This window comes from Acanthamoeba castellanii, assembly GCF_000313135.1.
Source record: "Acanthamoeba castellanii str. Neff unplaced genomic scaffold scf7180000084567, whole genome shotgun sequence".
NCBI classification, from domain to species: Eukaryota; Discosea; order Longamoebia; family Acanthamoebidae; genus Acanthamoeba; species Acanthamoeba castellanii.
Window position 1 is genome coordinate 3,861 of NW_004457516.1, and position 26,406 is coordinate 30,266.

The window sequence follows — 26,406 nt, forward strand, 5'->3', positions numbered from 1 at the left end:
TTCAATTGATGAAGAGAGGAAAAGAGTTGCGTACTTCATGAATTCGGCCTTGCCCAAGATCTCGCACCCGGTCTCCTCGCTCAATCCTCGCAACTTGATGAGGGGGGTGTTGCCCACAGCACCGGGGAAGCCCTCGACCAGCCCGTTGTTGAAGGTGCTCCATCTTCGGCTGAAGCTGCTGCTCCGGTGGAGGGAGAGCAGCGTTGCGGGAGAAAACGAGGGTGAGGTCGTGTGGAGCAACGAACCAGCTCGCCGGCTGGGCATCAGGCTGCGTGGGGTCATGTGCTTCATCTTGTGCTATCAAGAAGGCCTTTGGCCACCACGCCAGACGCCAGGCACCACCGCAAGAATATCGGCGAACCACCATAGGATCATCGGCCCCGCTACATGTTCGGCGGAGTCCTACACCGCTCGCCCCTGACTTTGTCTGCGATTGTTGCCGGTAAGCAGAGTGGCGCAGTGGAAGCGTGGTGGGCCCATAACCCACAGGTCGATGGATCGAAACCATCCTCTGCTAATTCCTTTTTGCTTTACCACTTGATGTCACAAGGAATTGGCAACAGTTTGGGTGGTACAACTAGAAGAGAGAAAGAGTGCCTGAGCCGCCGATTGCGTCCACGTAGGTGTAGGCCGGGTAGTGCGATGTGGAGGAGTTGAGCTTGGGAACGGCGGGAAGCGAGCCACTGATCAAGCCCCAGGCATCCACCACCACAGGACCCGTCTTGGCAAAGGGTATGCGCGTCACTTGCCACTGTGACGGCGGCCCTCGTCGTGTGAGCAAAGTGGTGGTGGTTGGACGCCCGCATCGTGCACGATTAAGGGAAGCGTACCTTGGCCTGTACGGTGCTGCCCGGTTGGAGGGTGCCGAGGTCGAGCGTGAGGCTGCCCTTGCTGAGCGGGAGGTTGGGCGGCAGGGTTATGCGGGCAGTCACGTTCGTGGCCACGAAGGCTGCTACCGCCTTCTCCCCGGCGGTGACGGGGCAGAACGGCTCCGGGCAGGTGTAAGTGATGCTGGCGACCATCGTGGCAAGGTTGTTGCCCTCCTTGTGTTGCTCGATCTGCTCTCATTAACGCAAGAATCAACAAATTGTGCGACCTCACCCATGACGATGCGCATCACGAAACAGAGACGGACCTGGATGCGCCACGGCGCGACGATGGCGGCAAAGTTGGGCGGGTAGGTGGCGTTGGCGAGGCGCTCGACGTAGGCCCACAGCCCACAGAAGACCTCGTAGGAGTACTCCACCTCGCGCGGCACGCCGTCCCGGTCCCACGGGTCGAGCAGCGTCACCCTGCGCGACCGGTCATCGTACCCCACCAGCACCCGGTAGTGCCCTGCACTCACACGACACACGACACCACACACGACACGCGTCAGTACTACATTGACGACTCCCCACGGGGACGCGGCGCACGAGACACACCGTCGAACGGAACGTCGCCAAGCTCCATGAGAATGATGGCGGGAATGTCCTGTGCGATGGCGGCCTTGAGCTCGTCGAGCCAACAGGTCATCCGTCGATGGCCAAAGGCGCCAAGGCCCAGCTGGTCGGGCCACCTCTTGCAGTCCCACCCGCGTGTGGGCGCCTGCTCGGGGAACTGGCGCCCCTGGGCCCCGCTCATGTGGCTGAACTGCCCACCGCGCACCATGTCGCCGCTGAACGTGCCCAGGGCCTCGGAGGTGCGCAGGACGTCCATGATGGCCCTCTGATCCAGCTCCTCCCCCGTCGCGTGCCCCATCGCCATCGCTGCAAGAAATGTGTGGTGACGTCAGCACTCGAATACAAGCGAAACACGAGCCGAGAAGGAAGGGGGGGGGACCAAAGGAAGCAGCCCCGCAGGAGTACTCGGTCAGCTGACGGTGGTAGGGCACACTTTTGATTCGATGCGCCTCGGGGATACCGATCACCGACAGCGGAAGCGACGAGAGGCAGCCCAACAAGAAGACCGCCACAAGCACCACGCTGTGCCGCATCTTGAGATATAAGAGTACAATACACCGTGACCACCGGAACTAAATTAAAATTGATTAAGCGTGTGGCAAATCACAAGCGGACTGGAGCCATAAGGAAAAAAGGAGTTAGCAGAGGATGGTTTCGATCCATCGACCTGTGGGTTATGGGCCCACCACGCTTCCACTGCGCCACTCTGCTTGTAGGAAAAGTGAGGGAGTTGAAAGATAACGGGTGGTAAAATGCGTCAAACAAAAACAAGCGGCTGCGGCGCAGTTGCGGCCCGTCGTCGGTGAGTTATGTTGCGTGGCGTACCTTCTTCGGCAGGTTTAAAGGGCTGATATTTAGAGCGAACAGAAGAAGAGAACATCATGGGTGGTTGTGGCAGCAAGGGCGCGCAAACGCGGTCGCCGGGCTCCTCGGGAATCAAGATGACAAACGAACGCTCTGACGAGTCAGCCTCGTACGTGCCTCTGCCCGCCCACTTCAGTTGCGTGGTGGCTAATGCTCCTCCCGAACTCTTGACAGAGGTGGAAAGGTGAAGATTATTTTGGTTGGTGCCGGAGGTGTGGGCAAGACCTCCATCCTGCTCCAGTTCTCAGTACGCTTCGTTCTTTCTGCTTATCTCTTTCGCTTTTGCCCCCCCCCCAACTCACAACTTCACACTCGTCACGTCTTGCTTCAAGGATGGTCTCTTTTCGGCTGACCGACCACCAACCATTGGCGTTGGTACGTTGTTGGCGTCGCGATCCCGGTGATGCTTATCTCTGATGGTGAACCACTTGTGTCAGACTTCAAATCACAAGACATCAAGGTGGGCACACCGCCATTCGCCAAGACCGTAAAGCTCGAACTGGTACGTCTAGCCTCGGCCTGCAGGGTGCGCAATGCGAACTGGCCATTATTCACATGATTGGTGTAGTGGGTACGTACAGGCACGCCACCTTCACAACATGCAAGGCTCTGTGAGTGCTGAGATGCGCTGTGTGCTGTAGGACACGGCTGGACAAGAACGATTCCGGAGCGTCATCAGTACCTGCGCCGCCCTTGCCTGCATTGCTTTCTCTGTTAAAATGGGCACGCCCACTCTAACGTGTGTTCGTGGTTGGTGTGTGACCAGGTTCCTTCTTTCGCGACGCGGACGGGGTGCTGCTGGTGTTTGACTTGACCGAACCTCAGTCTTTATCGTCTCTAGACTCTTGGCTCGTGGTACGCCGGCTCTTGACCACTCTTGCTCGCTCATACCGAAGATGATCGACATTCATCACATCACGGCGTTCTGTGAGTGGATCTTCCAAGGAGGTGCGCAAACACGCGTCGTCCACTGTCGAGGTGTTGATGGTGGGCAACAAGAGCGACCTTGTGGAGAAGAGGAAGGTGTCAGACGAGGAGGCACAGGTAAGACCATATTTTTGTTGCAAGTGGTGCGTGTCTGGCGCAAAGTTGTCACTCACCTCTGCCCGCCCAACGCAGGCCGCCGCTGAGGAGTTTGGCCTCAAAATGCTGACCTGCTCAGCGCTTGACCGGCCGAGCGTGATCCGATGTCTGGGCACCCTTGCCACCGACATTCTCGATTCCAAAAGAAAGCGACGGACCTGACCGCACTTGTGCACACCCCCAGGGTGATCCCGGCCCAGTCCAACCCGCACGCGAAACGTGACAGTGCCGAAGAAGCGCATCTTGCTGCGTAGCGTGGCGGTATTTGAGAGAAACACTGGCAGCCCGTTGGCCCAACTTGCTTCTTGCTGTTTCGTGTTTATTACCCATGAAATTTCCACACAAATACTTGCTGCTGTCCACTGGGCAGAGTCCCACTGGGACTACACCCCACTCCTTCTTCCCTTCTTCACTTCGCGTCCACCACCAGCTTCTTTCAGCTCCTTCACCTTCGTCACGAACGACGCAGTCGCCACTTGTCGCAGCAGTTTCGGCATCACTCATCTAAAGATCGATCTCCCCTTTCTTTGTACGCGACGCGCGATTGACCGGCACGAGACAAGTCACCACACACCAATAACACACATGATGGCCACACCTACAGCATCCCCTTCTTCCCTCGCTGCGTCGGACGGTGCCGCGCAGAGGGAATTCCACAAGGCGTCGAAGAAGTCGATCACACAGGCGGTCGAAAATGCGGTTAACAACCTGATCGAGTCGGTCGATTCCCACAAGAGCGAGGATGGCAAGGTCTACAGCGCTCAGGACAAGGTCAACTTCGCCAAGGATCTCAAAGATTTCACCGGCGTCTTCAATGCGTTCCTCAAGCAGCGCGGCCAGGTCATCGATTGGAATCTGATCAAGCCGCCCCCGAAGGGCATGATCGTTCCCTACGCCGAGCTTCCGACTGTCCCCGACGCAGAGAAGGGCAGCTACCTCGACAAGCTCGTCGTGCTCAAGCTCAACGGTGGCCTCGGTACCACCATGGGCTGTGTCGGTCCCAAGTCGGCGATCGAAGTGCACTCCAAGTACACCTTCCTCGATCTCACTGTCCAGCAGATTGAGGTACATCCAAATCTTGCACTCTACATCATCATTTCCCTCATAATCTCTTTGTTAATGATGAGAAAGTAAAATCCACATAATGCTTGTTCTGACCACTTGCTTGTCGCCTTTGCCCGTGCACAGTACCTGAACAAGAAGCACAACGCCAACGTGCCGCTCGTGCTCATGAACTCGTTCAACACGCACAAGATGACGCAGAAGATCTTGCGCAAGTACCAGAACCACAAGCTCCAGATCGAGACCTTCAACCAGAGCCGCTACCCGAGGATCTTCAGGGAAACCCTTCTGCCCCTGCCCGACGACATCAACGGCACCCTCGAGGATTGGTATCCTCCCGGCCACGGCGACGTCTTCCCCGCTCTCATCAACTCTGGCCTCCTCGACAAGTTCCTCGCCGAGGGCAAGGAGTACATCTTCATCTCCAACGTTGACAACTTGGGCGCCACCGTCGACGTCAGTACGTTCCACGCTCTTGCGCGCAACAAACATGGCCAGTCGTTGCTCACGTACGCTCTTGTTCACCTTACGTGCAGACATTTTGAAGCACATGGTGGAGACCAACAACGAGTTCATAATGGAGGTGACCGACAAGACCAGGGCCGACATCAAGGGTGGTACCCTCATCGACTACGAGGGCAAGCCCAAGCTGCTCGAGATCGCCCAGGTGCCGGAGAACAAGGTCGACGAGTTCAAGTCCATCAAGAAGTTCAAGATCTTCAACACCAACAACTTGTGGATCCGCCTCGACGCCATCAAGCGCCTCATCGACAGCAAGGTCCTCGAGGACATGGACATCATCCAGAACCAGAAGTCCGTCAACGGTGCCAGCGTCATCCAGCTCGAGCGCGCCGCCGGTGCTGCGATGCAGTACTTCCAGCAGGCCCAGGGCGTCAACGTGCCGCGCTCGCGCTTCTTGCCCGTCAAGAGCTGCTCCGATCTCTTCGTCGTGCAGTCCAACCTCTACTCCCTCTCCAACGGCTCCCTCGTCATGAACCCCGCCAGGCAGTTCACCACCGTGCCCTTCGTCAAGCTCGGCGAGCACTTCAACAAGGTCGACCAGTACAAGAAGCGCTTCAAGGGCATCCCCGACATGCTGGTACGTCGTGAGCAATTCCACCGTTCTCACTCATGGCCGCCACACCACTCCACCACACGCTCTGAATTCCTTCTTCCTCTTCTACAGGAACTCGATCACTTGACCGTCTCTGGCGACGTGACCTTTGGCGCGGGCGTTGCGCTGGCCGGCACTGTCATCATCGTGGCCAACCACGGCTCGCGGATCGACATTCCCGACGGCGCCGTTCTCGAGAACAAGGTGGTCTCTGGCAACCTCAGGATCCTCGACCACTAAACGCAACGCAAGAGAGAGCTCGAACGTTCGGCCGAACCATCACACCGCCACCACACCGCACACCTCCCACGACACACTAACAGCACCGAGCCGTGTGTTTCATAAAGAGGGTTTTGACTTCGCTCTCATCTTCACCCCCGGTGGCGCACAAAAAATACAGAAAGAAATATAAAAATGAATCAAAAGGAAATGAAACAATAAAATAGAGTGTCTGGCTGTGGCGGGTATCGAACAGGGTCACTGGGCCCAACGTAAACTTTGGAGAAGAGGTTCGAAACGGGGTCAAACGTCTTTCGATTTGGTTTTGAGATTCGCGTTCTATGGCTGACCAACAACTGTCTAACAACTCGCCCAGCACGCCTTCGGCTGCTCTTTCCCTGCCGCCGCCCGTACTTTCGCCCGAGGCGGAAGCATGGCTCTCATCCAACAATCTCAATGAATTCGTGCCATTCCTTCGTGAGGCGGGCTTCATAGACATCGATTCCATCTCCACAATCACCGAAGCGTACAGCTCCTCTCCATTTTTGATTTGCTTCCTTCATAGTAGCCAAGATGACTTTGAATCAGGAGCATCCCACTTCGATCGAGTGCCCTCTCATCCCATTGACACTCATGAAACATATCTATTCTCGGCAGAGATGCTGAGGCGATTGGCATTTCGCAGCTGGGCGCTCGGCGTCGTCTGGTGCGCGCGATCCAGAGGCTGGCCACGACCCTCCCGCCCTCACCGCTCCCGCATCCGCATCTCACCCCACAGCACGCCGGCTCCCCGTACGGCGCCATGCCGCACGGCCTCGTGGGCTCGCCCGTCGACATGGACGACGATGCCCTCTCGCCAAACTCGAAGAAGAAGCGCGGCCCAATGCGGTGCGGCAAGTGCCATCAGTGGAAGAAGACGTGCCACGGCCACTGCACGGTGCGCTGCACGTCGTTTGCCACCTGCCCCACACGCCACCGGAGAGCCCACCCCGAGCTCAAGGAGGAGGAGAAGGAGCAGCGACGGCGGGAGGAGGAGGAACGCAAGCGCAAGCGAGACGACGAGAAGGAGGAGAAGCGAAGGGAGAAGAAGGTGCGCAACGAGGAAGAGGAGGAGGAGGGCGACGTCATCGCCAACGGGGTGGATCTCAACGTCTCGGCCAGCGACGTGGTGCTGATGGAGAACGGGCAGACCCTGGTCGTGCCCCCTCCCGAGGCCACCCACCAACAGCACCAGCTTCACCTCCAACACCCGTACCACCACCAGCATCGCATCAACACCAACACCAACTTCAGGCCGCAGCCCTTGCAACTACAGCACCCGCAGCATCACCCTCAGCAACCTCAGGTCCAGCACCAGCAGCAACCATCACAGCAGCAGCAGCAGCAACCACAACAGGTGCAGCCCGTCCAGCCGCCGCCTCTCGACAGCCAGACCGCCTGATCATCAGCCCCTTGCGGCAAGTGTGTAGCGCACAATGGCCGATATACAATAATAAACACAACACACAACTGCGAACCACTTTCTATGGCAACCAACAATAACATGTTGATTTATTATTCACTTGTTTTTGTGATTATCATTATTATTCGCAAAATCGAATATGAGGAAAGATAACTTATTATTATTCGTACGCGTTGTCTCCGTGCGCGAAGGTGTTTGTTCGAAGTGCTGGGAGTCGTTTGGGTGGCGCGCAGCCCATCGGTGTGTGTGTGTAACAGCAGCCGGGTGCTGATGACAGTGGTGACGTTGTTGATGGAACGAGGGACGTGGTGTTGCGTCTCGTCGTGCGCGTGCGGGCGTCGTGCTGTCAGCACGTCATAAATAAAAAAAAAGTCGATGTGGTTGAGGAGGAGGAAGTCGTAGTAGTAGAAGAAGACGAAGAAGACGAACAGAGGCCGAGGCCGGACGTCGATCGATGTCGAGGGAGTAGAGGAGAGCAGAGAGGAAGAGTCATCATACAAGATCGCAGGTTGGTCGGCTGGTCGAGGCTCGATCTCTCGGTCTCGAGGGAGTCGAACAACGTGCGAAGAGGTGGGAGCAGAGATGAAGTGGTTGTCGAGGTGAAGAAAAAAGAAAGGAGGAAGGAGGAGGAAGGCGATGCGAGGGCGGAAGGTGAGATGTAGCTTTTACACGGGCCTGCCGGTGATGGTGGAGAAGCAGGAGATGGACTGACTCTTCTGCTTCTTCCAGCTCCTCTTCTTGACCAGCGTGTTCCACTTCTGCAGCTCCGTCTTGTATTCGGGATCCTGCATCGTGCGATACTGCGGCGGCGTGCAGTGTTCACTCTGCAAAGCCATGCGCGTTTCCAGATCAGATCAGATCAGATCGCGAACGAGCCTCGTCACCAGGTGAAGGCGACAGTTCATTACCTTGCCCTTCTCGAAAAACTCTTTGTAGCCGCCGCGAAGTAGGTACACGTGAGGGTAGCAGGTCTTGGGGTGCCTGTCGATGTTGGCCTCACGGTCCAACCCCCGCAGGTGCCTGATCCTACAGTGTGTGTTGTGTTGTGTGTGTGTGGTGCGCAGCACAGCAGAGTTGGGGGGGAGGTAAGATTGGTGTACGCAGGGTGTGCACGCTGTAGCTGTTTTCGCACGTACCCTGCAGGGCCTCGCTTGGACGAAAACTCGCAGTGGAAGATGATGATCGTCTTGTCCCGGTCGGGCAGGTCGCGGTCCACCGGGAATCTCTCCTCGATGGATTCGAGCAGAGGCAAGTTGATCGCGCCCTGGAGACCGTGGGCAGGCAAAAGGGTCAGAAGTGAGCCACCAAAAACGCTGAGTGGCCCACGACCAACGGCGAGCAGCGACATATATATATATCGTACCTCGATGTGACCGCCCTCGTACTCGTACGGATACCGGCAATCGACAATGATGACTTCGGTAAAGAAGCTGGAGTACTGCCCGGCCAGGACCTTCATCACCTGCAATTGCGATTGATCGGCCGGCCCGGTTGATGGTTAGGCCAAGAAAAAGGCCTTCGCAATGGGGGGGAGGGAAAGGCTTTTGTTGGTACCGTTTCGGCAGAAATGGCGTCAAGGAGCGAGGAGTCGGACACGATGGGGAGCACCGGCTTCTGATACCATTCCTGTATGAATGAATGGCGGAGGAAACACACGCGGTGTAAGAGGGTGGGCATGCCGCTGCAGCAGCATCGTCGACACAGAAGGAGGAAAGGGGAAGGAAGGGGCGCTACCGTGATGTCCGAGAGGGAAGAGCAGGAGAAGGCCATTCGAGCAGGGGACTTGCTGATGCCCCTCTTCCTCTTCGAAGGTTGCTCGTCTTCGTCCTCGCCCGCCTCTGCGCCTTCGCTCTGGTGGTCGGGAGGGGCGAGCTGCCCCCGGCCTCCCCTGCGGGGTCCCACGGGGAAGGTGCCCGTCTGGTTCAACTCCTTGATTATCGATCAATGCACGTGTGAGTGGCCCGTGAGACCGCCAGAGGATTCGATTGGGCGCATACCATCGACCAGGCGGCGTGCAGGTTGGACAAGCTGACCGATCGGATTCGAAGCGCCTGGAAGGGACTCTGCGGAACCGGGGTTGGCGAGCACACGCTCGTCTTATTGGGGCTGGCGAGCTAAGAGAGCGAAAGAGAACGTATGGTTAGCAGTGAGGAATTTAACGCGATGTACATGTGCAGCGTATCGGCCGGGGGGGGGGGTTCCGTGCCTCCATGGGTCCAAAGCTGGCGTGATCAGCCGACGGCAGGAGAGGCTCCGACTTGGAGAAGGGGGCCATGCTATCGAGAGGTTCGTTGAGGGCAAAGGGCATGATGGGGGGCGTGGATGACGGTCGGGCGGGCGAGGGCTGGCCGGTGAGAGGCAAGAGCGATCGAAAGGCGCGACAGCCGCGCGACTTGGAGCCCTGGCGCGCGGGCGAGTGGAAGGCCGAGGCGTCGCTGCGTCGGCTCACGCGCGGGGACAGATTGAGCGAGCAGTGCAGGGTGCTCTTCGGTGTCAGGCGCTTGTTGAGGGGGAGCGACCCGGATCCGAATCCGGATGTGGTGGCGGTGGCGGTGGCGGAGAACGAGATGGACGGCGCGGACGACACGCGCATGGGCGAAGGTGCTGCCTCGCCCGAAGAGGACGACAAAGAAGATGCTGGAAAACCGGAAGGCGAGTGAGAACGCTGACAGCGAGCATGAAGAAGAAGGTAGGGAGGGAGGGGAGAGCCGGTGAGGTACGAACCAGAGCCCTCGAGCCTGAGTTCCGGAAGCGTGGGGCGGACGGGTACGGACTTGGCGCGTCGCGAGGCGATGGGACTGTTGTGGGCGCGGTCGGTGGCAACTCGAAGGCTGCTGTGGTGCCGTGGAATGCCCACCGTGATCATCGTGCCGGCTGACGAGCCATCACCTGGCAAGCCCAGCCCGCTACCACCGTTCCGGAAGTTGGAGTGGTTCTCCTTGTCGCGTTCGAACGCGGCAGAGGAACTCGTCTGGCCGAGGCACAGCGTCGCATCGTCGCGTGAGAAGGAATTCGATCGAAGCTTGTTACGAATGTGGTCGGGAGGGATCTCGCCGCTTATCTCGCGCAAGGCGTCGTCCCATTGCTGTTGGCCGCTCGGCGAGGGCGCAGATGTGAACGAGGATTGAGGCACTGCGTCGATGGAGATGCGTGGTAGCTGGTCCTCCGAACGCGAGCGACGCCCCAGGCTGCTCTTGGCCGCCCCGAGGTGCTGAGGATGCAGGGTGGCCCTCTTCATCGGCGATGATGGCGCGTAGTAGAGGTGCTCATCCCCGCTGCTCGAGTCTTCGTCGTCGTGCAGTAGGGACACGCAGTAACGCGAGGCCGGGCCGCTGATGGTGACATCGTCATCGAAGGACTCGGGGCACGAGAAGTCTTCGTACTCTTCCATCGAGTACTCGCCCCCATCCGAAGGGCAATCGTCTGCCGCGGATCGGACGCGGCGAGGCGACACGCAAGGACTCACCAAGTGAGTAGCACCCAGGGTCCGGGTAAGTGTGAGAAGCTCTGTTGATGGCGATGCCGCGCGCGTTCGCGGCCGCGTTGGTCGGGCCAACGATCTGCTGCGACCGAGTCCCATCTGTTGTATCTCTGCAGACGCTTCCTCGAACTCCATGTGGCTCATGGTGCCACGATCAATCTCGACTTCTGGCGTTCCCGGGTGCTGGACGATCTTCAATCGATTCAAGCGGACCCAATCGATCAAATGCACACGCGGGGGGCGCAAATGCGGGAAGAAATCGAGACCAAGATGCGGAAAAAGTCCCGATGCACCTCAGATGTCACGCTCTGTGGTAGTTTGTGTCGAAGGGGGCGGATCCACCCTCACCTCGTCTCGTGTGGGGGTCTTGCACAAACGCGCCGTCGAGGTTTTGGTTTGGGGCGACGTGGTATTGCCGAGGTGGAAATTGTGTTGCCCTCGTTTCTATGATGTCTGTTGCAAAGTTTTGGCGCCAAGCCGAAAAGAAACCTTTTTCTTGCCTCATCAGCGCCCACCTTCCTTTTGGCACGGCTCGAGATCCACAACCAAGAAAGGCAAGTCTATGCTAACCTCGCGTGTTAGATTCGATAACGCGTGTAGCTGGTCTTAGGCGCTCAGTTCCTTTCCTGTTGTCGGAGCGCCTCTTCCTGAGTGCACAAGCCCGCGATAAGGTCACTCTGGCGCTGTCTAGCAACGCCTAGGAAGTGCTGCGTTCGCTGGACGCGTTCGGCCTCGACCTTCTCCAGCGCTCCGTGGAGAGAGGCGATACCGCCGCTGCCCTTCTGCAGTTCGTGCAGGTCGAGTTCCTTTTGGCTCTGCCGCTTGGTTCGCTCGTACGCCTCTCGACGCTCCTGTGAGGTCAAGATAGGTCGCGATGGACCCGGGTCTTGAGAGTTAGGAAATCAGGAACAACCCACGCACTTGTTCGCGTACCTTGATGTGCGCGTGGTTCTGTTGGTAGAAGAGTATGGTTCGATACAGATCCCACGCCGAAAACTCCGGCCACAGCACGTCCACAAAGGAGAGGCAACAATGCGCAGACTGTACAGTCACAGCGAACAGCATTGTGGTGCAATATTGGTTACCAGTGGCCTAAACCAAAAAGAAAGGACCGTGCACGTTTACGTACCTGCCACAGAAGAAAATCGCTCAGCCTCTTCTCGCCGGAGGTGCGGATGAGGATGTCCAGCGGCGGACATCCGGACGTGTACATGCACTCCTCCAGCAGATCGCCGTTGATGTCCCTGCGTACAGTCAATCATGTCAGCATCATCAAGCAGGAAAAAACGGGGAGATGGGATTGCGGAAAAGTACTCAACGTTGATGAGGCCCTCCTGGACACCGGCAGAGAGGGTCTGGGCGGCAGTCACCATCTCTGCGCGCGCTATGTAGGAGAAGCACACATTCAACACGGCTCTGCACAGTACACGGCTATCAGACGACCAAAATCAAGCACCAAGAGGATCCAGAGGGACCCAGGTACTTGGAGTTGTTTCGTGTGTTGTGGATTGCCGTCGCCATCGAATGCTGCAGGTAGTCGGGCACTAGAGAAATGTCCCCAAGCACTCGGATCGACACGCCGTGTTTGTGTATGATGTCCCTGAAGGCAGCAGCATCATCAGCGCCAAGCGAAGGTGGCGTGGGCGTGCAGCACAGTGGTTCGATGGCGGTGAGGAGGGACGCACTCTTGGTTGAGAAGCTCCTCGAACTTCTCTGCCGCGAGTCGCATCAGCGCGCTCACTTCCTCTGGACTCCTTTTGAAGTTCTCCATCGAAAACGCGTAGACCGTCACCACTTCCACGCCCAGCTCGAGACACCACTCGAGCGCCTGCTCCCAGTGGTGTCCACCATGGGGTGGGTCTGTATGGTTTGAAGACGCGAAGCAACGAGAATGTGATGTACCTCTTTCAGTTTGTTGAATCCCATTGTATGTCCTACGATCTTCTCCATTGACTTCTTTTGCGCGAATCTTCGGTTTCCGTCCATGATGAAGCCGATGTGCTTCGGCAATGGGCCACAGGCAAGGACGGCGTTGAAAAATTTACGAGTCCACAACTCGTACCAAGGTCGCGGCAGGCTCCCGTCGGCTCGCGTCTTGTCATTCTTGAGTTCATCGTATCGCTCCGTCGTAGTGTCCATCCCAATGGATTGTGGCGGCAGATGAAGATTGGAGCCTTCTTTTGATGTGTTTTGTCTGACACGTCATCTGCTGCGTCAAATTCCGAGCTGGAATGCAAAGTATGCGATTGAAAGTTCGCGGAAGCGAATAAAAGGCCTGGAAAAGAGGACAGGAATGGATGGAAAAAGACAAGAAGGCAAACAAAAAGCCGAACCCTCGTGCATCTTCGCCGTTCTCACTACTCGACGCGAAACCGCGACACGGCGGAGAGAATCTTCGTAGGACAAGTACAAGTACCATCAATCGGAGAGAAGATAGGAGGGTCAAGAGAATCAGAGATCGATAGGAAAGCAAGCGACGAGACGCAGGGCCACAACGAAACAACAATCGAGACGCGTCCGAATCGGGAGAGAATGGAGCAAGTAGAGGCAGGTACCCACGCTCAGGGCACCACAGGAGGCTCGAGAGGTCAACGTAGAGGCGGAGGTAATCGAGTGCGCTACACCGAGAAGGTGTTCGTTCCCAAGCAGAGGAACCCGAACCAGCAGCCCACTTCCGCCGTCGACCCCTTCGCATCCAATGCGCCGTTCGACAATCCTCTCGACTTCCTGCCACTTCCTCCACCCCACGTGATCGATCCTTCCATTCAGGCCGAGCTCCAAGCCACAGGCAGCACGCAGCAGGCATCGAGGCGGAATGAGAACGGCAGAGGTATTCGAGGACCGCGGCGCGGTGGGCAAGAGCGAAGCGCTGCGGAGGGAGCACCGCCGCGTGGCCGAAGAGATGGCCAGCGAACCAATCAGCGCAGCCGCGGGCGAAGAGATTCTCCCCCTCAGGAAGTGGTAATCGATAGCCACCTCCCTCCGCACGAGCCCGAGGCTGGCGGTAGTGAGGCGGTTGCAGCTGCACCGGCGAGAGGGAATGCAAGAGGAGGCGAGAGGCGAGACGAGGCGCGAAGGAACGGCAACGAACGGCAGGACGCTCGAGACCGTAACCAGCGAGGAGAGCGACGCAACGAACGAGGCCAGCAGCAGCGAGGAGGGAGGAGCCAGCAGAAGGAGCACCGGCATCACCATGACAACTACGCCCATGCCCACGCTCGGGTCGCGACCACGGCGGCTCATGGCGAGATGACTGACCTGGCAGAGGAGCTGCTCGCAGGTCTGCTCAACGATTCCTACGAGTGCATGATCTGCATGAACAACGTCCGTCGACGCCAATCGATCTGGCACTGCGAAGAGTGCTACGCGCTGTTCCACCTGGACTGCATCTCCAAGTGGAGCAAGAACTCGCTCGAGGAGGCTCGGCAGGTTCCTCAAGGCATCCTCCCACAGAAGCCGCCGGCTGACGGGTGGCGTTGCCCGCACTGCAACAAGACCCATCGACAGCACGAGGGTCCACCCGTATCGCGGTGCTTCTGCGGCAAGTACGCCAACCCCGAGTTCAACCCCTACATCACTCCCCACAGCTGCGGCGACCTCTGCGGCCGCATGCGTGCCGGCACCGACTGTCCACATCCGTGCAACTTGTACGTACCTTCTTGCTTTGCTTGTGGCTGCCGTGTCTCTCTACGCCGAGATTGCAACATGCTGATGACGCCTATCCTTTATGGTAGGCCATGCCACCCCGGCCCGTGCCCACCGTGTTCAGCGACGGGTCCGGTGAAGTACTGCTGGTGCGGAAACGAGGAGTATCGCACCCGGTGCGGCGAAACCGATCCCGGCCGAAGCTGCGGCGAGCTGTGCGACCGGCCGCTAAACTGCCGGAAGCACAGGTGCGAGGAGCCCTGCCATCCTGGGCCGTGCCAGAAGTGCACCAAGCAACTTCCGATGAAATGCTACTGCGGCAAGACCGAGGAGGAGCGTACGTGCGGCACCGAGGTCGAGGACAAGGCGAGCGGCGAGACGCGACACTTCACGTGCGGCTCCATCTGCGGCCAGAAGCTAGCCTGCGGCAACCACACCTGCCAGCGCGTCTGCCATACCGGTCCTTGCGACGAGTGCGCGCTGCTGCCCAAGCGCGTCAAGAAGTGCGCGTGCGGCAAGACCGACATCTTGTTCCTCGTCGCCCCGCGTACCAGCTGCCTCGACCCGATCCCCACGTGCACGAAGAAGTGCGAGAAGAAGCTCCATTGCGGCGTTCACTCGTGCACCAAGAACTGCCACGTTGGCGACTGTCCGCCCTGCAAGGGGACCGTCGACATGCCATGTCGCTGCAAGCTCAACACCAAGCGGATCCCCTGCCTGCAAGCCTTCCCGCTCAACGCCACGGACTCTACCGACAAGGCGCCGGTGCTCTGCGACGTGGCCTGCTCCGTCACTCGCTCCTGCGGCCGACATCGCTGCAACACCAAGTGCTGTACGGCGGCCGGTGACCCCCTCGCCGACGAGCACATATGCAAGATCCCCTGCAACAAGCCGCTTAAGTGCGGGAAGCACCGCTGCGGGGTATGCTTTCCCTCCTTTGACATCTTTCCGTGCACATCGGCATTTCAGTGGCTGACTGACCTCTCCGTTGCGCACACCAACAGCGCTTGTGTCACAAGGGTCGTTGCCCGCCGTGCCTGGAGGCCTCCTTCGACGAACTCGCGTGCCACTGCGGAAAGACCGTCATGGTGCCACCCATTCCGTGCAGCACCCCGCCGCCTGAGTGCAACCACCCGTGCGTCCGACCCTCGCCGTGCGGTCACGCTCTGCCGTACCACGCCTGCCACAGAGACAACGAACCCTGCCCTCCTTGCACGGTACTCATCTCATCTTACCTATTTATCTTGCCCGTTTCACCAATTTAACTTCTCATCACGTTTGCCATTCAGGTTCTCGTTGAGAAGTGGTGCATGGGCAACCACGAACTGCGCAACCACGTGCCGTGCCACGTGAAGGACGTCTCCTGTGGCAGCCCCTGCGGCAAGCCCATGCCCTGCGGACAGCACAAGTGCGCTCGGATCTGCCACAAGGCTCCCTGCGTCGTGCCCAAGGAGGCCGAGACCGCGGCCAGCAGCTCCAAGGACAAAAACAAGAAGGGCAAGAAGAACAAGGAGAAAGAAAAGGAACAGGACGAGCCGGCGTGGGAAGAGACCGAGGAGAAGCAGTCCGAAGCCGAGCCCGAGCTCGTCTCCTGCGGACAGAAGTGCGGTCGGCCTCTCAAGCACTGCGCGCACAACTGCACCGCCCTGTGCCACCCTGGCCAGCCCTGCCCCGTGGTGCAGTGCCGCCAAATGGTCCGCATCACGTGCCCGTGCAAGCGCCGGTCGATGGAGGTGCTCTGCCTACGCGGCGGGCCAGCGGCTGAGCACGACGCCGGCAAGGAGAAAGACGAAGACGACTCGTTCGACGCCTCCAAGCGCGAAGACAAGCGACAGCTCTCGTGCGACGAAATGTGCGAACGCGAGAAGCGCAACCAGCGGATCGACGAGGCATTCAACGTGGCCGGCTCGAAGGAGAAGGAGGCGCCCGTGTTCACCGAGGAGCTGCTCTCCGCTGCTCGGAACAACACCGTCAAGTTTGTGCAGAAGGTGGAGGAGGAGTTCAAGAAGCTCATCCTCGCGCCCAGCGGCATCCGACACTCGTTCCCGCCGATGAAGGTGCTGCAGCGTGCGCTCATCCACGAGCTCGCGCGTTGGTATCGCCTCGACGCCATCTCCTACGATCCGGAGCCGCTGCGGAACGTGGTCGTGATGAAGAAGAACGACTCGCGCATCCCGCCCTTCGCCCTACTCTCGACCCTGATGGCGTCCGGCCGCCTGCCCAAGGTGGCTACCACCGCGCCCGCGCTCGGTTCGGCGTTCGACATGGACATCGGCGACGCGACCGACTGCGTGCTTCAGATCTACAACCTGTCGCCGATCATCACCACCGAGCATCTGGCCACCTTCCTCTCGCGCTTCTCCGGCGAGTACGTCCTCAAGTGGCTCGACGATGCCAACGCTCTCGCCATCTTCTCCAACGTACAGCAGTACCAGGCCGCCCTCTCCTCTCTCCAGACCGACGGCACGTTCAAGATCCGGCCCTACGAGGGTCCCAAGACTTCCTGGCTCAGGTCGAGGACCATGGTAAAGGGAGAAAGCGCTTCTTCCTCCTCCACGTCGTCATCGTCCACCTCGTCGTCGTCTACCACCGCGGCCAAGGACAGCAAGCCAGCGAAGAAGACGACCGACACCACCACCATCGCCGGCGCCAAGCCGTCTCTCCCCCCTGGACTCGCGGCGCCCGCCTCCTTCGCCGCACCCAACGCCTTCTCCGTTCTCCTGTCCTCGCCCGCCGCCTCCGTCGACGGCGTCACCCCCGACGACGTGCCCTCCTCCGACGTCGGTGCTGAAGCGGCTCCCGCCGACTGGGAGGAGTTGGCCGACGACGCACAGACCGACGACGCTCGTCCCGCCGCCGCGACCAAGGCCTCGACGCCCAACGTGTGGAACGCGGTCGTTGCCTCTCATGCCGACGAGCCACAGCCTCGAGGCCCGCACCACGCGGCCGCTGCACCGAGCGCTCAGCAGTGGTCGTGCGCGCACTGCACGTTCCTCAACCCGCCCTCCGCCGGCAAGTGCGAGGTCTGCGAAAACACCCGCTTCTGATGAGCAACTTGCTGTTTCCCTTGTTGGAGCCCTCTTGAAGAACAAGAAGAAGACATCATACCACTTGATCATCAACTTTCAAACGCCTTCCGAATTCTGGGCTGGAAAACAAAAAAACAAATAAAACAATAAAAATAAAGCCGAAACAAAAAAAACACAAAAAAATAGCATCAAAACTGGTGGATTGGGGCGCATCGGGAAGATGAGGAATTTGGTGGTTCTCCAGGAGCTGCGTTCTCGATTGCCTGCACATGGAGGTGATGCGTCGCTCGAAAAGCTTGCCGTGGATCCCTATCTGGGAATCATTTACGTAATCACCAAAGACAAGCACGTCATCGGCCTGGCACCGTTCAGCAATGAGGTAACGCCCATTAGTTGCTGGCCGGAGGAGTAAATGAGCGGAGAGATTGATTCTTTGGGGGCTGCAGGTCACCTTCACCGTGGATGTCAGCGATGTGATCCCGCCCAGTTCGGTGATTGTGGCGGCCCAATTCGTGCCCGACCTTGGCTCCGTTTGCTACGCCACGGCCACCGGCGAGCTGGTCGTCTTCAACGTGGAGACGCAGGAGGCACGCTTCATCTTGCAGATCTGACCGCTCTATCCCCCTCTTCACTTCTTTCAGCTGCTCTTCTTCTCACACCGGAGGTGCATGTGTGCAGGCCGAGTGCGTGGGGTTCATCGACTCGGAGATCCGTGGCATGTCGTGGAGCCCCGATTACGAGCTCATGATCCTCGTCACGGGCAACCGGACGATCCTCTCCATGACTCAGGAGTGGGAGATCGTCACCGAGGTGCCTCTGCAGGACGAACCGCAGGTCGGTGGCTGCACCCAACCCTTGCGCGCTCTGCTGCACTCCTCGCGCGCACCGTCACGTAACGCACCAACTCTTTGCCGCGTACAGGCACAGACAAAGGCCGATGATGAAGGAGCACAGTCAAACCTGCCCTCCTTGTCTTGGCGAGGGGACGGCAACTACTTCGCAGTCAACAGTCTCGATGCCGACGGTACACCGATCATCAAACTCCCAATGTTGCAACGTTGCGGCCGCACTGACTGCTTGCTGCCTACCACGCCGGCGCTCGGCGTATTTCGGGGGGAGTTTAGGTGAGAGGAGACTGCGCGTGTTCGACCGCTCCCTGGTTCTGGACTCGGTGAGTGCCGCAACCTCCAATCTAGAGGAGTACACGTGTTGGAGGTAGGCCACCACTACTAAGTAGAACTCGCGCGCGCGCGCAATGGCTGACTCATATCATCTAGGCCCTCAGGAAGCAGCATCGGATGTTCGCAGCAGAAGCCGAACAAGCACGACATCATCTTCTTTGAAAGGAATGGCCTGCGCCTGGACCGGTACTCTATGTTTTTGTTTCGTTTTGATTCTTTTTTTTTCTACGGCCCTCACCTCTTTGTGTGTGCGTGCGTGTGTGTGTGTGTGTGTGCGTGCGTGTGCGTGGTTCAACGCAGAATGGACTTCACGCTCCGAGACGAGGCCAAGGTAATCGCCATGCAGTGGAACTCCAATTCGGACATCCTCGCGGTCGGGCTGCAGCTCCTGGGGTCAAGCAAAGATCAAAAGGTGCGCAGTTGACCGACAATCATAACACTTGTCCTGACTGAGCACTGACAATACTCATGACTTGTTTTTATATTTATAATCTATAAATATTTCTCTCCGGAGCGCAGAAGGCGACGACGGTCGTGCAGCTCTATTCCTTCTCGAACTACCACTGGTACATGAAGCAGGAGTTCAAGTACCACGACTGGGAGCTCGCCGACCTGCTCTGGGACCCGGAGAACCCCATGAACCTCACCGTCATCTGCCGGTATTGGCTCTCACCCTCTCCCGCTCTTTTTGCCCACGCGCACGCACGACCGCACACGCACAAACTGACGCAATTGTCACCTCCTGGTAGGTCTGGGCATCTCATGCGCTACCATCTATGTTGGGATCCGACGATCAGCGACGGCAACGCCCTCACCAACGAATCTGTCGCCGCCGTTGTAGATGGAGGTACACCTGGCTCTCCGCCTTTTAGCCGGCTTCATCATCATCACCGGTGGTGTTGAGTGTTCCCTCGTCTGACAATGATTGCTCTTGCCTGCAGCGTCGGTGCTGTTGACGCCCTTCAAGAGGGTGGTGCTGCCCCCGCCCATGTACTCGACCAAGCTCGATTGCCCGGCCAACGTGTCATCGGTCTCGTTTGCGCCTCGGTCCTATGACATCGGCGTACTGCTCGCCGACAACACCGTCGCCCTATGGGCTCCCTTTGACACCACATCGCAGGTACGTAGGAGCTGCTCCGTCGTGTGTTGCGTGGTGCGTGCTCACGGGTACTGACTTCACCAACCCTATATGTAGCGACCTCCCTTCAAAACGGCGCCCGGCCTTCGAGCAGTTCTGGCACTCACCCACGAAAATGAAGAGAAGACCGGCATCTCCGCTCTGAGCGGCCTCCGGCAGCTTCACTGGATCGACGCCAACACCCTGCTGGTCGTGGAGAGCGTCACCGGCGGCACGATCGTCGACTACGTGGTGCAGGTCCAGTTCGAGGTCAAAGAGGGTACGCCCACACCCCACTCCCGCGCGGCACAGTGCCCGGCGATACCGCGGCGGCCCCAGCAGCTGACGTCACCTTTTGGGGTGGGACCTACAGGCAAGGCCGAGGTTACCAAGAGCCACCGCACGCCAGTCGACGGACGCCTCGTGCGCCTGTTCCACAACAAGGACACCGAGCGCGTGTTTGTCGAGGTCGACGATGGCAGCGTGCTCGAGTACATCGCTGGTACCGGTCTCACCCCACAACCAACCAACACCAGCCATGGCCAGCGTCGCTCAGGTGTGTCGTGTGTCGTGTGTCGTGTGTCGTGTGTCGTGTGTCGTGTGTCGTGTGTCGTGTGTCGTGTGTGTGTTGGCGTTCGGTCGCACCACACAGACGCGGAGATGCCCATCCTTGAAGACCAGGTGTTCCAATTCAAGGGTCCCGGCGGACAGACCACCGTGTGTCCGTGGGTGGCCACGGCCGTGATCGCTGGGGAGGTAAGCACGCTCCTCCCCCAATTTCCCAATCCTCTATTCTGCGCGTTTGGTGTGCGCCTCCGCCGTAAGCTGACTGGCTGGCCTGCACGCATAGGAATCGTTCATCGGGCTGAACGACAGGTCGAAGCTGTTCCTCAACGAGCACCTGCTGTCGTCCGAGTGCAATTCGTTCGCCCTGCACTCCAAGTTTCTCTGCTTCGCCACGCTCGGGCACAAGATGCGCTTCGTCTCCCTTTCCGCGCCCTACCGAGGTGCGCGGCGTGTCACGCTTGGCGTTGGAGGACAGCCAACACTGGAGTGCTAACCCTTCCCCCTTCCCGGTGCCCACGCGATGCAGAGGGATCGTTGGACATCAGCGCGACACAGGCCTACGACGACACGGTCAGGGAGCTGGAGCGCGGTTCCGTGATCGTGTGCGTGTGCCCAAACGACATCAAGGTCGTGCTGCAGGTAGGCGTGTGCACCATCGTCTCACGACCACATCATCGCTTCACGTGTGACTTACATCTCTTCTCCCACTTCTTCTTCTTCTTCTACACTTCTTCTTCTTCTTCTACAAACTGAGATGCCCCGCGGCAACCTGGAGGGCATCTTCCCGCGCATGCTCTCGCTGTCGGTGGTGAAGGACCTGCTCGACCGACACGAGTACCGCACCGTGTTCACGTTGATGCGCAACCACCGAATCGATCTCAACCTCTTCTACGACCACAACCCGCAGGACTTCCTCTCGGTAGCCCCCCCACCGCCCATTCTTTATTATTTCTTTATTTCTTTATTTCTTATTATTTGTGTATTAATTTACATTTACATTTACATTTAATCTGTGTATTTAATTTGCGGGTGGTGGATGCAGCGCGTGGAGGACTTCATCAAGCAGGTCGACCGCGTGGATTTCCTGAACCTGTTCCTCTCCTCCCTGAGCGACGAAGACGTCACGACCACGCTCTTCGCCACCATGTACACAACGGACAAGACGGAGGACAACCCCACTACGGGTGTGGCCACGCCCGCACCTGCCAAGGGCACCAAAGGTGCGCAGTCCGATTGTGGTGTGTCGTGTGTGTCGTGTGTGTCGTGTCGTGTCGTGTGTTTGAACTTGTTGGAATCTTAATTGGTGCGTGCGTGTAGTGCGGTCGAGCACGAAGGTGAACACGATATGCGATGCCATGCGCGAGGCGTTGAAGAGGGTGGACGCCAAGAAGTATCTCCTCTCCATCCTCACCTCCTACGTCAAGAAGGTCCCGCCAGCCCTCGAAGAGGCCCTCCTCATGATCCGCGACCTACGCAGTACGCGCTCCTCTCTTCTTCGTTCTTTGCTCTTCGTTCTTCGTTCTTCTTCTGGGCCTCACACGCAACTCACTCCCGCATGGCCCAACGACAGACCAGCAGCCGGCTGAGATCATGGACCCGTTCGCGGAGGAGGACGGCGAGAAGGGCCACAAGGAGAAGAACCCCGCCGAGGAGGCCATGAAGTACATCGTGTACGTTCTTCCCTCGCGTTGCTGCTTTCACGCTTCGCTATCTCACACGTCCCCCTGTGTTGCGTCGTGTGTGCGTGTGTGCGTGTGTGTGTGTGTGTGTGTGTGTGTATGCGCGCGTGGTGTCGTGTGGACGCTACAGATTTCTGGTGGACGTGAACGACCTGTACAACGTGGCGCTGGGCATGTACGACTTCGACCTGGTCATGATGGTAGCCCAGCACTCGCAGAAGGACCCCAAGGAGTACCTGCCCTTCCTGCAGCAGCTGCAGGGCATGCCCAAGTACGTCCAGCGGTACACCATCGACGACTTCCTCGGCCGACACGAGAAGGCCCTCGAAAACCTCAGGTGCGTCTCACCCACCACTTTCCCATTCCGGCGAGTGCCTACAACACACACACGACACACACGACACACACGACACACACAACACTCGCAGCCAAGCGGACGAGAGCTACTTCCCGCAGTGCATTGAGCTGATGAAGAAGCACAAGCTGTACCGCCTCGCGATGGACCTCTTCAAGAACGACCAGGAGAAGCACAAGCAGGTCCTCTGCCACTACGCCAAGTACCTCGTCTTCCGTGAGCGACACCACGAAGCCGGCCTGAGTATGTTCACACCTGCCCCGTGTGTATGCTGGCGACTTTGGCTAACGTGCGTGTGCGTGTGCGTGTGCGTGTGTGCGTGTGTGCGTGTGTGCGTGTGTGCGTGTGTCGTGTGTGTGTGTGTGTGTTGGTGACTTGGCCGCAGTCTTCAAGCAGATCGGCGACCTGGACAACGCGGTGGAGGCGTTCAAGAACGCGGTGAGTTGGCAGCTCATGCTCGCCACCTGCCAGGAGCTGGACTACTCCGACTATGACCTGCAGACCGCGGCCCAGGAGATGGCCGACCTGCTCGCCAACCTCTCGCGCTACCGCGAGGTATCCATCCCCCTCCCCTTCCCCCCCTCTTTCGCTCGCCCATTCGTTCGTATGTGAAGAATGAAATAAGTAATGAATGCCTGGTGCGCGCGTGTGCGGGCAGGCGGCTCTCGTCTACGAGAGGTACGCCGACGATCCGGAAACGGCCATCGTGACGCTGATCGACGGAGGCTGCTTCACCGAAGCGTTGAGGTGCCGTGCCCGCTCGTTTGCTTTGTGTTCGCTGGACCACACCCTCACCACCCAACCACCCACACCACCCATCCAACCGCCAGGCTGTGTTACCTCCACAAGCGGAAGGACCTGATCGAGACGCACCTGCAGCCGGCCAGCCTCGAGCAGTGCGAGAAGTGGAAGAACAAGATCGAGAAGAAGCACAAGCGGTTCCTGCGACACAAGGAGCGCCTGCCCATCGCCCGCGGCATCATGCGCGCCAAGATGCAGGATGCCGAGACCTACGGCGGTACCACCACCCTCCACTCACCAGCCACCAGCCACCACCTTCGCGTTTGCTGATATGAGAGGCCCCATTACGTAGGACCGGACGAGGCGGACGAAGTGGCGAGCATGGTGTCGGAGGTGTCGATCTCGAGCAGCGTGTCGTCCCACATGTCGACCGCAACGGGCACGTCGACGTCGTCGCGCAGCGCCTACGATTCGGTGATCAGCGAGGGCGGCACGCGCAGGCGGGTGCGGCGGCCCGGCACGAAGCGGGTCACGGGCAAGGAGGGCTCGCCGCGCGAGGAGGAGTGGCTCGTCACTACCATGCGCGGCCTCGTCCCCTCCGACAAACTCCTCTGTACGCCACACACACGCACACACGCACCACACACGCACACACACACGCACGCACACACGCCACCACGCACGCACACACACGTGCATTGACGCCAATGCTTGTTCGTGTCATTTTCGTTCTTTGGCTACCGCCAACCAGCCGATATGAAGGAGCTGTTGGATACGCTGGTGCTGTTCGGCCACATGGCCGAGGCGAAGGACCTGCACGCCACGCTCGCCGCGCTGGTCGCGCTGATCAACTCCAGCGCCGACATGCTGGACGACTCCGAGTGCCTCTACGTCCAGAGGCGAAAGGCCCGGGCGGCCCGCAAGGTTTGCTTTCCTCTCTAACCGCTTGATGGAATCATGTAAGAGCGCTCACGTGTGCTTGTGTGCGTGTGTGCGTGTGTGCGTGCGTGCGTGTGCGTGTGTGCGTCGGTGTGGTTGTGGCTGCATGCAGGCTGCTGGGCTCCCCTTGGGCGAGGAAGACGAGGAGGAAGTACACACGAAGGAGGAGCCCAAGAAGCTCATCAAGAACCTCGAGTGGGACCTCTCGCTCCTCACCGAGTGAGAGACGCTCCACCCATCCACCATCATCATCATCATGCTCCTCCCTTATTCACTCATCGCGGTGGTGGCAATGACCTTGTTGCCTTGGCATGCACTGGTGTGCCGACATGATCGATCATCAACTTCGCTCTGCGTCCTCTTCCTTTTCTTCTCGTCGCGGTGGCACATCGGCCGGGTCTGGGAGCTCGTCGTGGCCTGAACAAATAAACAATAAAATGAATATTGTGTGATTAAAAACATAAATTATAATAACAATAAAATAAATGGAGGGCTGTGATACCTGGTGGGGGCTGGAAGGCGCGGTTGGCTTCGGCGTCCCAGTCGGTGTTGAACATCTTGGTGAGATGGGCGGCCTGAATCTCGACCGAATCGAGATTGGTTTCCCCCACGATGAGGTAGAGGTCGATCTCCTTCTCGTCGGTGAGATCCTTGTACTTCCTAAAGTCCCGCTGTGTCTTGGCCTTCACCCAGCCCACACGATTGGTGGTGGGCATCTTCTCTGCTGCCTGAAGCACACTGTTAAATTGGCGCTACTCTTTTGCATCGCGACGTTGCAAACTGTATGCACGTGCCCTGAACAGCTTCTTGTACAGGCGCAGGACCTCGCCTCGTCGAGGATTGACAAACGATCCCGTTGCGCTCATCGCGGCCAGCCAACAAAACAGAGATTAGAAGAATTTTGTATTTATTGTTTATTTGTTTATTTATTTGTGGCTTTGTTTGTTCGTCGTCGGTGTGGTCCTTGTTGAACCAGTTCTTGGAGATGGTGGCCGAGAAGGTGCGGGAGAGGCGGTTGAACTTTGAGTTCCGGCTGCGCAGCGTCTGATGGCCGCGCAGCGTCGTCTCGTCGGCGCTCCTGTGCATCGGGCCCGGCGCCGTCAAGTCCTGCAGTCCGGGCGCCGAGCCGCGAATGCTCCTCCGTCGCGCGCTTCGGAGCGTGCCCGATGAAGACGACGACAGTGGCTACGGCGGCGAGTCGAGAGAAGTGGAGGAAAGGAGGAGAAGGAGGAGAGCGCTGGGTCGCTCATCACGCCCACCACCGACGCACGCCCGCCGATGCGCGCCGATGGGGCGCCCGTGTCGTCATCGCCCAGCAGCTGACCCTCTGTCACGACCTGCAGCGGGAACGAGACCCACAGCTTGCCTGGCAGCGACGCCTTGATCTTCAGCCCCACCCACAGGTCGTGCCTGCGCATGACCAGACGGTGTTAGTTAGCTATTCGTCACCAAATAAAAGCACATAAAACGTACGTGCGCCATTGGTTGGATGGTCGAGTGTTGGGCGGGGCGAGGTAGGTCAGGTGCCCTGTGTATGCGCTCTCGCCCACCATGGGGAACACTCCGCCCTGCATGTACTCCTCCACCACCCCTTTCCTCTGTGTATATATAGAGAGGTAGGGAAAAAAAGCAAAGCATCAGTACTTGCGCCAGCCAAACCCCCGCTCGTTCGGTGGCTACAGGCGCACCTTGACCACATTGCCGCCTTCCGTTTCACGCTCTGCGGCCAGACCACAAATATTTTTGTATTACAGCGATGGTTAGTGCAATGAATCACAAGGTTGCGGCCACGACGTTGGCGTACCGGCCAAATAGACTTTGACGACAGAGACAGTCTTGGGGGTGCCGTTCTTCACCTTCACTGGTTTGGTGGGTTGGTGGTGTGTGAGACAAAATGTAGGAAGTTGGTGGCGGGAGAGAAGGTGGCACACACCTCTAATGCGCACTGCCTGACCCACCAGGCACGAACAGCCACTCTCCAGCTTTGCCTTGAGCACCAGCGCCTTCTTCCCCGCCCTCCGCTCCGCGCGGCGCACCAGCAAGCCATCGTCGTCGGCTTCTTCAACTTTCGCGTCGTCCGCGCTTTGGCGCCGGGGCAAGCCCTCCTCTCCTCCGTGCTGCTGCTCGAGGCAGCTGGGGGCGTAGAGCTCCTTGGCCTCCTGCACCCGCCGGTCCGTGAGACGCAGGGCGCGGGGCAGCACCACCGACACCCGGTGGGACGACATGAAGTCGCCCCCGCCTCGCTTCGTCTTCGCCACCGCCGTCATCTGCTAAGAGAGAAGAATTTCCTTCGTCCTCGCTCTGTGTTCAGGTCAAAGAACGAAGCCGCACACCTGTTGGTGCTCGCGCAAGGCGAACGGCGGTTGGTTGCACCCAAGATTGGGCCCAGAACGAGAGCCAACGGCGGTGCTCAATTCAAATTAATA

The 26,406-nt window shown here is 58.8% G+C and overlaps 12 protein-coding genes across 12 annotated transcripts; 6 read left to right on the top strand and 6 right to left on the bottom strand.

The window, feature by feature from the left end:
* Nucleotide 1: 1 nt before the first annotated feature.
* ACA1_036870 (uncharacterized protein) lies at nt 2-291 on the bottom strand (the record flags this gene model as incomplete). The annotated part of the gene is made up of 1 exon (XM_004340864.1): nt 2-291. A coding segment is annotated over one exon (290 nt), but the record flags the coding sequence as incomplete, so codon positions are not given.
* Nucleotides 292-577: 286 nt separating this feature from the next.
* On the bottom strand, nt 578-1,975 carry ACA1_036880 (uncharacterized protein; the record flags this gene model as incomplete). The annotated part of the gene is made up of 5 exons (XM_004340865.1): nt 578-751; nt 831-1,058; nt 1,136-1,335; nt 1,425-1,748; nt 1,822-1,975. The coding sequence occupies 5 exons, from the start codon at nt 1,973-1,975 to the stop codon at nt 578-580; spliced, it is 1,080 nt and encodes a 359-aa protein (XP_004340913.1).
* A 348-nt stretch (nt 1,976-2,323) lies between these two features.
* ACA1_036890 (Ras subfamily protein) lies at nt 2,324-3,551 on the top strand (the record flags this gene model as incomplete). The annotated part of the gene is made up of 8 exons (XM_004340866.1): nt 2,324-2,415; nt 2,481-2,553; nt 2,639-2,681; nt 2,744-2,808; nt 2,948-2,984; nt 3,073-3,161; nt 3,252-3,350; nt 3,426-3,551. The coding sequence occupies 8 exons, from the start codon at nt 2,324-2,326 to the stop codon at nt 3,549-3,551; spliced, it is 624 nt and encodes a 207-aa protein (XP_004340914.1).
* Nucleotides 3,552-3,977: 426 nt separating this feature from the next.
* ACA1_036900 (UDPglucose pyrophosphorylase 2 isoform, putative) lies at nt 3,978-5,805 on the top strand (the record flags this gene model as incomplete). The annotated part of the gene is made up of 4 exons (XM_004340867.1): nt 3,978-4,454; nt 4,578-4,911; nt 4,988-5,550; nt 5,638-5,805. 4 exons carry the CDS (start codon nt 3,978-3,980, stop codon nt 5,803-5,805), a joined length of 1,542 nt encoding a protein of 513 aa, XP_004340915.1.
* A 320-nt stretch (nt 5,806-6,125) lies between these two features.
* ACA1_036910 (SAM domain (Sterile alpha motif) domain containing protein) lies at nt 6,126-7,225 on the top strand (the record flags this gene model as incomplete). The annotated part of the gene is made up of 3 exons (XM_004340868.1): nt 6,126-6,310; nt 6,442-6,907; nt 7,100-7,225. The coding sequence occupies 3 exons, from the start codon at nt 6,126-6,128 to the stop codon at nt 7,223-7,225; spliced, it is 777 nt and encodes a 258-aa protein (XP_004340916.1).
* Nucleotides 7,226-7,911: 686 nt separating this feature from the next.
* ACA1_036920 (rhodaneselike domain containing protein) lies at nt 7,912-10,637 on the bottom strand (the record flags this gene model as incomplete). Its single annotated transcript, XM_004340869.1, has 9 exons — nt 7,912-8,070; nt 8,155-8,266; nt 8,383-8,510; nt 8,610-8,708; nt 8,801-8,872; nt 8,981-9,175; nt 9,244-9,352; nt 9,487-9,850; nt 9,971-10,637. The coding sequence occupies 9 exons, from the start codon at nt 10,635-10,637 to the stop codon at nt 7,912-7,914; spliced, it is 1,905 nt and encodes a 634-aa protein (XP_004340917.1).
* Nucleotides 10,638-11,341: 704 nt separating this feature from the next.
* On the bottom strand, nt 11,342-12,866 carry ACA1_036930 (dehydrodolichyl diphosphate synthase; the record flags this gene model as incomplete). Its single annotated transcript, XM_004340870.1, has 7 exons — nt 11,342-11,578; nt 11,661-11,768; nt 11,857-11,971; nt 12,042-12,102; nt 12,203-12,327; nt 12,413-12,555; nt 12,630-12,866. 7 exons carry the CDS (start codon nt 12,864-12,866, stop codon nt 11,342-11,344), a joined length of 1,026 nt encoding a protein of 341 aa, XP_004340918.1.
* A 393-nt stretch (nt 12,867-13,259) lies between these two features.
* On the top strand, nt 13,260-15,220 carry ACA1_036940 (uncharacterized protein; the record flags this gene model as incomplete). The annotated part of the gene is made up of 2 exons (XM_004340871.1): nt 13,260-14,374; nt 14,497-15,220. The coding sequence occupies 2 exons, from the start codon at nt 13,260-13,262 to the stop codon at nt 15,218-15,220; spliced, it is 1,839 nt and encodes a 612-aa protein (XP_004340919.1).
* A 237-nt stretch (nt 15,221-15,457) lies between these two features.
* ACA1_036950 (R3H domain containing protein) lies at nt 15,458-17,419 on the top strand (the record flags this gene model as incomplete). The annotated part of the gene is made up of 2 exons (XM_004340872.1): nt 15,458-15,589; nt 15,662-17,419. 2 exons carry the CDS (start codon nt 15,458-15,460, stop codon nt 17,417-17,419), a joined length of 1,890 nt encoding a protein of 629 aa, XP_004340920.1.
* Nucleotides 17,420-17,621: 202 nt separating this feature from the next.
* On the top strand, nt 17,622-24,203 carry ACA1_036960 (elongator complex protein 1, putative; the record flags this gene model as incomplete). The annotated part of the gene is made up of 27 exons (XM_004340873.1): nt 17,622-17,780; nt 17,848-17,973; nt 18,080-18,235; nt 18,323-18,425; nt 18,526-18,616; nt 18,679-18,768; nt 18,883-18,994; nt 19,102-19,241; nt 19,332-19,429; nt 19,524-19,702; nt 19,778-19,979; nt 20,073-20,201; nt 20,352-20,455; nt 20,550-20,706; nt 20,793-20,905; nt 21,021-21,185; nt 21,309-21,486; nt 21,584-21,742; nt 21,837-21,936; nt 22,076-22,282; nt 22,374-22,543; nt 22,686-22,855; nt 22,959-23,047; nt 23,131-23,318; nt 23,394-23,654; nt 23,793-23,965; nt 24,093-24,203. 27 exons carry the CDS (start codon nt 17,622-17,624, stop codon nt 24,201-24,203), a joined length of 3,930 nt encoding a protein of 1,309 aa, XP_004340921.1.
* Nucleotides 24,204-24,320: 117 nt separating this feature from the next.
* Nucleotides 24,321-24,696, bottom strand: ACA1_036970 (uncharacterized protein; the record flags this gene model as incomplete). The annotated part of the gene is made up of 2 exons (XM_004340874.1): nt 24,321-24,397; nt 24,483-24,696. 2 exons carry the CDS (start codon nt 24,694-24,696, stop codon nt 24,321-24,323), a joined length of 291 nt encoding a protein of 96 aa, XP_004340922.1.
* Nucleotides 24,697-24,906: 210 nt separating this feature from the next.
* On the bottom strand, nt 24,907-26,247 carry ACA1_036980 (uncharacterized protein; the record flags this gene model as incomplete). Its single annotated transcript, XM_004340875.1, is given in 7 exon segments — nt 24,907-24,943; nt 24,954-25,165; nt 25,240-25,390; nt 25,454-25,578; nt 25,669-25,700; nt 25,785-25,841; nt 25,914-26,247. 7 exon segments carry the CDS (start codon nt 26,245-26,247, stop codon nt 24,907-24,909), a joined length of 948 nt encoding a protein of 315 aa, XP_004340923.1.
* Between the last annotated feature and the right edge of the window lie 159 nt (nt 26,248-26,406).